General features: G+C 36.7%; 1 protein-coding gene across 1 annotated transcript in view; it reads right to left on the bottom strand.

The window, feature by feature from the left end:
• Nucleotides 1–9,366, bottom strand: part of LOC118430500 (chloride transport protein 6-like) — a 43,628-nt gene that overhangs the window by 23,009 nt on the left and 11,253 nt on the right. Inside the window, exons 3-8 of the mRNA XM_035841410.1 lie at nucleotides 6,059–6,124; nucleotides 5,604–5,669; nucleotides 4,688–4,754; nucleotides 3,469–3,575; nucleotides 2,437–2,563; nucleotides 669–736 (exon numbers count right to left, since the gene is read on the bottom strand). Coding sequence (XP_035697303.1) covers nucleotides 669–736; nucleotides 2,437–2,563; nucleotides 3,469–3,575; nucleotides 4,688–4,754; nucleotides 5,604–5,669; nucleotides 6,059–6,124 — 501 coding nt within the window. The remainder of the gene's footprint in view (nucleotides 1–668; nucleotides 737–2,436; nucleotides 2,564–3,468; nucleotides 3,576–4,687; nucleotides 4,755–5,603; nucleotides 5,670–6,058; nucleotides 6,125–9,366) is intronic.

Genomic DNA, 9,366 nt, shown 5'->3' with positions numbered 1-9,366 from the left:
AGAAACAGCAGAGCACTTACCGATCAGACCTAAGTAGGGAAGTCAAACTTATCTTCTTGAAGTAAAGCTCTGGAACTAATACAAAACAAGAAAAGGTCTTTAAGGCAAGACGAAAATATTCATAGAAATAAAAAACACTGAGAGAGGAGTGGTCAATAGTCGATAAAAGAAGCACTTTTCATTTTAAAAAATCATATTACAAGTGTACATGCAGTGATCTACATTGCAATGGTGAGTCTACTAAGTATATTTTATAAAGTTATTTGACAAGATATCTAACTTGGTTGTAATATTTTATAGGAACTAAGAAAGGTTAAAACTTCAGAAGGTTCTCTGTCACAGTGCACAAGTGAACTTTAAAAGTATAATCAGGACATATATCGAATAGTATATCTTAGCATTAGTTACTAATTGAAGTGCAAAATAATGGCTATATCCCCTGATAAGTACATACTGTATGTTACAGTAATCATTGTGTATGTAGAAAATAAATCTCCAATGCCATTGAAAAAAAAACACATTTTACTTTTAGGACTACCTGCAACAACACATTTGGTGTTGTACACATACGCATACACTACATAACAATCATGGTAAAAGCTACATGTTTGGTGGACAACCAGGTATATAATTTTTTCATAATAAGTATTATATGGTAATAGACTCACCTGTGGTACACCTGCACCTATAACCGCTCCACTGTGGATCATGGGTCCTTCCTTCCCTACCAGCAAACCTGCGCACAAAATAATATTAAGCAACTCAGTCTTAGTACAAAACAGAAGAACTAGACAGGACTTCAGGTCAGGGAGATAAAATTCTAAGTTCTACAGTTACTGAAAACAAATCTTGATAAAAAAATTTCTTCCTTTCCTCCAACTAAAGGTACACACCAGGGCTCGAAAGTCATTTTTGGGATAAGGTGCACTGGTGCACCCAGCTTGAAAAATTGGGTGCACCAAAAAATTTTTGGGTGCACCACTTACATGTAAATCTAAGTAGAATGTGAAAAAAAAAAAAAACTAATAACAAAACTTAGTTACAAGCTATCAAATTCTTAATTCTCAAGTAACATGACAGCCATTTTTATTATCTTTCTAACACTTAGATGTCAAGAATATGATGTATACTAGTATACTTGATATCTTTCCATACATAAACCTAAGAAGATATTTGGGTGCACCCTGTGCACCCACCGAAAAAAAATTGGGTGCACAGTTCCAATTTTGGGTGCACCTGGGTGCACATGCACCCAGTATTTCGAGCCCTGCACACGGATAAAATTTTCAACCACCACTAGTACTGTTGCCTTCTTCAGGACCAATAATAATGACCAATCACTTCAGAACGTAAATTCGAGGGATCTGACATATGTGACCTTGCAGATACACATGTTTAGCCCAACTCGATTGTAACACTATATCAAAGACTTGTGTTAGCCCTTCTTGTTATGTTAATTAGGATATTAAGTGTCTTATTCTATACCTCTATTTTGTACTTTATGTAATAGTTATTGCCATACATTGTACCATGTACAAATGTCGTGCAATAAAGTTCATTATTAAGAGCTTCTTTGTATGTCATAATAAATAATGTGACCTTGCAGATACATGTTGTCAGCAATTGGTCAAATGTGGCAGGAAGGTTACAACACCAACAGGGCTCGAAATACCACCTGCATATGCAGGTTAGTGCAGGTGAAATTGGAGCTGTGCAGGTATTTCTGGTGTCTACCTGCACCTAACTTGCACTGGTCCAAGAACTGGGTCTTATACATAAATGTCATATCATGTAAGTGTAATGTGGATTGTTGTTAGCTGTATTGAATGTTACTACATATAAAGTATAAAAGAAACAAATAGCACTGGTTCCTGAACAATTTTAGTATGATCCATACTTCCTAAATTCAGAGTGGTGCAGGTGAAATTTGTCTGGTGCAGGTAATTTTCAATGTTAGCTGCACCAGTGCAGGTATGGAGAAAAATGTATTTCGAGCCCTGACCAACCATACATGTTCAGGGATGGCTAGACTGACCTGGTTTACATAGCCTAATTACTTTACTTTATTCAGGTTGTAACAAAACAATATACTGTGGCACTAGGCAGTGAGGCTGGTATCGTGACCACAGACATATAAATCCTAACTTACAATGTATACCTCTTACATGTACAGACTCAAGTCCTGTTCAGTGTCCAGACACATTTGACCAATTGCTGACATCATGTATTTGCAAGATCACATGTCTGTAACTCTCACAAGTTTACGTTCTGACGTGACTGGTCATCAGTATTTCAATGATAATGGTCCTGAAGAAGGCAACAGTGGTCGTTGAAAATTTGTGTACACCTTGGTTTTAGAAGAATTGATCAAAAAATAAATTGCATTACTGTACCAACACAGATAAGCTTTCATGATAAGACGAATGAGGTCCTTACCTCCAGCTACACTGAAGAGCACACCCACAGCTTTACACACCAAGGTGAAGAGTCGAACAACTCTGGGAACCTTTACTCCGTTCAGGTAACACTTCACTTCTGGTATACCTGAACCTGCTGCTAGGGGCTGTATGGGACAAACATCCAACATGTAGGTAAGGTAGAACTATGGAAGGTACATGTACTAATAGTCGTACAACTCTGGGTACTTTCACACCATTCAGGTAACACTTCACTTCTGGTATACCTGAACCTGCTGCTAGGGGCTGTATGGGACAAACATCTAACATGTAGGTAAGGTTATAGTTTTCTTTTGTACAGTGGCAAATCTAGAGCAGCTACTTGTCACAGTGCCTCTACTCTGGGCACCAAATTACATCATTTGGGTACATGTAACACTGTACCAGTACAGAACAAACATCCAACATATACATTTGTATGTACATGTAAGCTATAGCATTATTTTGTGCAGTGGCAAGTCTAGAGCAGCTATTGATAGTTATAGTGCCTCTACTCTGGGCAACAAATTACACTGTTCGGGACACCTCGGGGGCAGTAGGGATTCAATAAATGAATGAAAAAACTAATAAATGTAGTAAGCATCTCAAGTTTTATCTGACATGAGATATATGTACTGGCAAGTGAGATTTGCAAAATGGTACAGTCCAATAGTACTGGCAAGTGAGATTTGCAAAATGGTACAGTCCAATAGTACTGACAAGTGAGATTTGCAAAATGGTACAGTCCAATAGTACTGGCAAGTGAGATTTGCAAAATGATACAGTCAAATAGTACCTATTTCCGAATATAATATCTAACTAAAGACTATTAAATAGGTACTACTACTGTTATAAATCATGTCTTCTTAATAGTCTGTATTTTTCTGACTCCCTATTTCTTCATTTTCATATACAAAATTGTATCAACAGTACTGCCTTAACCTGAGAGTTGGTGTAATGTTTTTTTTTATCACATTTGCTACTAAATAAATAAATAAGTACTGATTTTTTTGTTACGAAAGTCTTGTCTTACCTCCGCTGCAGTGAAGAGTCCAGATATGAATGTGAATGACAAGTTGAATGCCAGGAGTACCAGGAGTGATAAAACCAGGTACCCCTTCACACTCAACAACTCTATACCTGTACACATCTGGTTAAGGAGGAACACTTCATATGGCAGACAAGCTATTTTGCCACTCAATCTCCTTGAACTTAAAACGAATCTATATGATCCGAAAATAGTTTCATCAGGTTGGTAGATCATGGGACATAAGAGTTTTCTTTTACACAAGCACCGTTTTTCTCACCTGCTGACATTTCAATGTCTGTCAGACATCTTCCTCAGAGCTTCTAACTGGAGTTCTGCTTCTCGCCGCTATATGTAGCCGATGTAGGTGGCGCTTTTGCGGCAAGAACACTTAATCCCAAATGGGGCTGAGTTAGAAGCTCTGAGGAAGATGTCTGACAGACATCGAAACATCAGCAGGTGAGAAAAACTGGTTGTGTAAAAAAAAGAAAACTCTTACGACCAATCTATGATGAATAAAAGTTAATAGTATATTACAAATTCCCAAGGGCTAAATGCAGGTAAGGGGACTGACAGATGGTCTAGGTAGAGTACAACACTGAGTATTTTTTATCTGCTGAGGTACTGCAAATTAAAGAACCAATGCTGTGCCATTTTGGTGTGAGAACATCATCATCATCATCATCATCATCGGTCGACGTGATCGCACATGTTCGCACATGTTTACACACGACGGGGTTATACTGCCCCTTACAAAGTGGTATACCCTTTCGAGGTGTGAGAACAGTTGTTCGACTTTTCAACAGTGGCGCACACAAATAAGTCTGAATCATTTGGCAATTTACCAGTGGACCAGCCCCCTGCTGTAGTGGCTTGCACATGTGTGGCCCAAGGGCCACTCAGAATGGAGATGGGCGCCACCCCTAAGCATCTGCACAGATGTACGGGCAATTTTGACTTTTGATTTTCAACATTTGGCGAATGCATAAAACTATGAAGCCCCGAGCCATACCATAAAATATGGACTGGTCAGAAACTCAGAATACTAATATCAAACGTATACATTATATAAATACAACCTGCTGTGTGATATAAAAATAACTACCCAGTGCCTACATTTGTATTTGGCCTAGAAAAATGGTTTGTGTCTACCTTTTGTCTTAACCCTTTTTAATTCTATTCTGACTGGGTACCACTTTGTACATCACCAAGTTGAAAAGGATACAGTTTTTCACAATGCCAACTTTTAGTCCCATTAGCTCCTTGATAACAACATCTATAAACAGTGCAACCTGCAAATAAAAGAAAAGTCCCGTAGTTAGAGTGTAGAAGAATCAAAGGACCGTACAATACCATAGGTAAGGAAAAGTACCTGAGAATAATCTCAAAATGTTGTTTCCCTACCTACCCTCGAAAATTTGCCAACCCTAGACATTTTTGGGTGGGCAGTAGACACATAGTTTCCAGTGAGAATTTCATTTCCAATGAGCCTGCTTCCTATTAAAGTAAAAACACTGCTTGCCCAAAGTAATGGAGGATAAATGTATCTATTAAAAAAAGTATTATGCACAAATTCAAAGTTTGGCATTAAAAGACAAGTGTCCCAATATATTTCAATTTACTCTGTTCAACTGTTTTAACAATATAATCTTTAGAGTTCGGCCAGCCGAAAAAGAAAAAGAAAAAAAAGAAGATAATCCCTACCAACTGACCCTACTTTTTCAGGACTAAAAGTAAAACAGGAAACACTACATTTTTCTTTGTAGGCCTAAGATCCTATAAAATGGCCTAATGTAATGATAAGATGTGCCCCTGCCAACCAAATATGGTGTGAGTTTAAGGGGTATATACCTAAAACTGAACCACATTTATTCAATATTGGTATACCTAAATATGTATGTCATTAAAGATATCAAAGTTTAATTAGCAACTCTTTGCTATTAATTACATCTGATCAACTGGCTATGGTGTCTATTTTTTTAATCAAATGAAATAGTACATTTTATATGGCTTATGTATGAGAATAAACAAGCAGTACAGTCAAGTACATGTGTACAGTTCCAGTTACAGACCATAGTTTATCTCATATATGTTTACACCCCTTATCTCCAATAATCTTTGAATAATGAAATTGTACTCACTAGCCCAGTAAAAATTCCTACAAATAACGTCACCACCCAACGTACAGCTTCGTTTCTGCTACTCGTCTGTTGAAGAGAGAAAAAAGTATATCTTGATGACAATACGTAGCGACTCTAGCGAGGTATTTTTGCATATAAAGAGGAAGACAATACAAGACCTTGTCTACTGCACTTGGGAATACATTTATACATGTATTGGTGGTTATACTTAATTTGCATCATAAGAATTAAGAGATTTTATTCTCAGACCATGTTAAAATGATATCTTCTGCAATCAAAATTGCTGTTCTTTCAGGACAAGGGTTAACAAATACATATAGCATGTGAAAGATTTAACAACAATATAATTGTTTCAGACAAAATCTGTATATCAACTAAATAACCTAGTACTGGTAACAACTTTATATACAACTCTGTACGATGTAAAAAATGGTTCCAACAAATGACATCCTTACTCTGGAGTCTTGTTTCTCTAGCATGTGGATATATGGCTCATTGAAACAGCAGTCATAGTCAAGGCTCTGTGGGGATGGAAGACAAACATGTAGGGATTAGGCACTTCCTTTAAACACTTCCCTGCACTTAAGAGCTACAACTGTGTGTATTATTCACACTTAAAATACATAGCACTATTGTTCTTTGTGTGGTGTACAGTAGGGGTGGGTACCGGTACAGAAAATTCAGGTCCAGGTCCGGTTCAGGTCCAGAGGATCAGGTACAGGTCCGGACTTGAACCTGGACCGGATACAGTATGTAAAAAAATGTATGTAAAAAGTATGTGAATGGATGATACTCAAAACCATGGTCCATTTCGCTATAAATAAATCTGTTTTGTGGAGTATTCGACTCCCACTGGCGTTTTACAACCCTACAAGGCTAACTGCCCCTGCACGATTGACAGTAAAACTTGGTAGAAATGACTATAGACTCTACTCTACTTAGCTCTTGTTATTTTCTTCAACAGGTAAGCCCCAAAACATGTGAATTCCTGATCATGTCATCAGTTCATTTTCCAATCGGTCCAACATCCGGTTCACCAAATTTTTTCAGGTCCGGTTTTTCCAGACCGGTCCAATAAGAAAAACTGGTTTTGTACCGTACCGGTACCCAGCCCTAGTGTAGAGTGCAGTATGGGTAATGGGGTGAAGTATGCCATCTCCGATTGCCTTGCTTTTTTTTAGAAATTCAACATCTTTTGAAGTTTTTTTTTTTTTCAAGGTCTCTTACAATGTATCTGGGAGATAACCTGAGATTTTTAATGTCATGTTTTCGCTTCTGCATTTGAAAGGCAATTTTCTATGCTAGTTATAGCTATATGGCATAATGTTTATGATAAAGTGTATCATAAACATTTTATATGATATAGTGTATCATAAATATTTTACCTTAGATCATAAGTAGCACCTTCTGTCATTTATTGAAGGATTTAGCTTTAATTCAAAAGATTTCTATCAATGTACCACCATTGTATTTTTGGCAAAATGTCTGACTCCTTTGATAGTATTATGAAACAAAGAAAAAACTGCCTTTTGTTATTATCGTAGAAACGATAATCGACAAACATTTCCTCCAAATTGAATTCATGTTGGTAACATTGTTTATTCTATGTCTGACTGTTCCAAAATCATACCCAGTTACTTGTGAGTAACAGTTACTGTATAATCAACATGGAATTGATTTTTTTTTAAATCTTGGAATCCGAAAACATTTAGAGACAGAAGAATTATGATTTAAACTCCACATGTGTGCCAAAAACACAGACGTGCTCTAAATAATAGATTAAGGACATACAGACAGAATTTGATTAGTCATGACATGTGTTCCCTCATTATATTAGCCATACTACAGGGACATAGCAAATGGGAAACAGCCTTTTAAAATGTGGAAGTGAAAACATAAAACTGAAAAAGAAGAACTCTGGTAATTTTCTACAGTAGATAATAGACATTAGAAGAACCCTACAAAAGATGCAGTGTTAAAAAATTGATTGAATCTGATTAAATCTTGCTTATAGCAGCCCCCCAAACATCCACCGGCCCCCTAGAATAAGCAGGGAGGGGCCAGTTACAGCCCTGGACAGCGGAGTTTGTGTTACACAGACTATCAGCTGCAGAGATGGCAGACTTCACCCCGTTACCAACACTGCTTTGCAACCCTGAGACAATCACACAGACAACAACAAAAAACAGCAGTGCTGAATAGGTACTATTATGGCAGCAAATTGTATAGTGATATTGTTTGTCATATAATGACAGCAACAGACAACAGTGTACAACAAAAAAACTATGTGAGGGACAAGGCATGTAAACAATAGTTACAATGATAGCATAGCTTCGGATGTTTTCTTTATCCAACTGTTTGCTTGTAACACTACTTGTAATAGTATCTAAGTATTCCATGCAATACTATCAAATCACTGACACTATCAGATCTCAGAATATTATATTGAAAAATGCAGAGACACAATACAAAGACAGGTCAAAAAGTAACATTTCACTTCTTTGGTTTTAGGGGAATATTTTTTTTAATACCTGTTTCAAGATATATATTTTAAAATACATTCAACTATTGGCCAACCTTGTCAGTTCGTGGCAATTAGCAGTCCAACCAACCACTGATATCACATATAGATATTACTTATTAGCAGCTATAAACTGAGGGACTTGCTGCATGTTCCTCAAAGATTCGCATTTTTTGTTTCAAATTTTCTAAGCTTTCTAATCAAGGGTGGCCTTAGACTCTTATCTAACATTACTGTAGCATTCCCAAAAGGAATCTAAATGACTCTAGCTAGGGTCAAAGATTAAAGATCATTGATTTAGCAAATAGCCATGTCAGATTCATTGATCTACCAAACCTCCCACAAACACAACAGACACACCCCCTTGAACTACTAGTATTTGACAGATGTCACGTTTATGTCTCACTTGTCGTATTTCTGTTTTCTTTGAGTGCAGTACAAAACAGTTTACCACATCGAACACACAACCTTAGGACTGTCCCACTTATTATTATATAACAGGGGGAAACAAACAAATGCGGAACACTGCACCAAATCGGATATTTAAGCATACTTAATGTGATTCGTAAATGAAGCTTAAACATTTGAATATAATTAAGTTATCTTTAAGCTACATTTACGAAGTCGGAAATGCCACAACTAAAAGTCAATCTTTACGACACATTTAAGAAAATCGTTAAGTTCACTTAAAGATATAAGTAACTTTACTTGTTCCTTAAGGTCACTTAACTATGCATTAAAGATATAACAGTAATTTGTGCAGTTTTGCCAACACATTATAGATATATACTGACTAAAAGAACCATCAATTTACTCTGCATTTTAATTCGTTTATATACGATACCATTAAGCGTCCTTAAATATAGTTTAAAGCTATTTATTTAAGCTTCGTTTAAGCTACTTAAAGTGTGGGGTAGACTCTCATTAGTCTTACTGGCAATTGTACTCTTCAATCAATGAATTTTGAAAACTACACTCCTTGACTTCTTGTCACATCATAGTTTATTCAAAAGCTTCTGTGGACACGCCTGAGCAGGCAATAGGAGGAGCGGACTTTGTGTTCTTACAACGACTTTTAAAAACTGCACATAAACAGAGACACCTATTACTAGTATGCATTGTCAATATGTTCAAGCAAAAATGTAGTTTGATCTATTGATATATACAAAGCAATTTTGAAACGTAACAGGACATCGATTATATAGCCAATTCAAAGGCGACAAGTAGGAGTCCCGGCCTACC

The sequence above is a fragment of the Branchiostoma floridae genome, chromosome 14 (assembly GCF_000003815.2).
Source record: "Branchiostoma floridae strain S238N-H82 chromosome 14, Bfl_VNyyK, whole genome shotgun sequence".
Taxonomy (NCBI): domain Eukaryota; kingdom Metazoa; phylum Chordata; class Leptocardii; order Amphioxiformes; family Branchiostomatidae; genus Branchiostoma; species Branchiostoma floridae.
The sequence above is the reverse complement of the archived record's forward strand: the minus strand, read 5'-3'. Positions and strand labels throughout refer to the sequence as shown.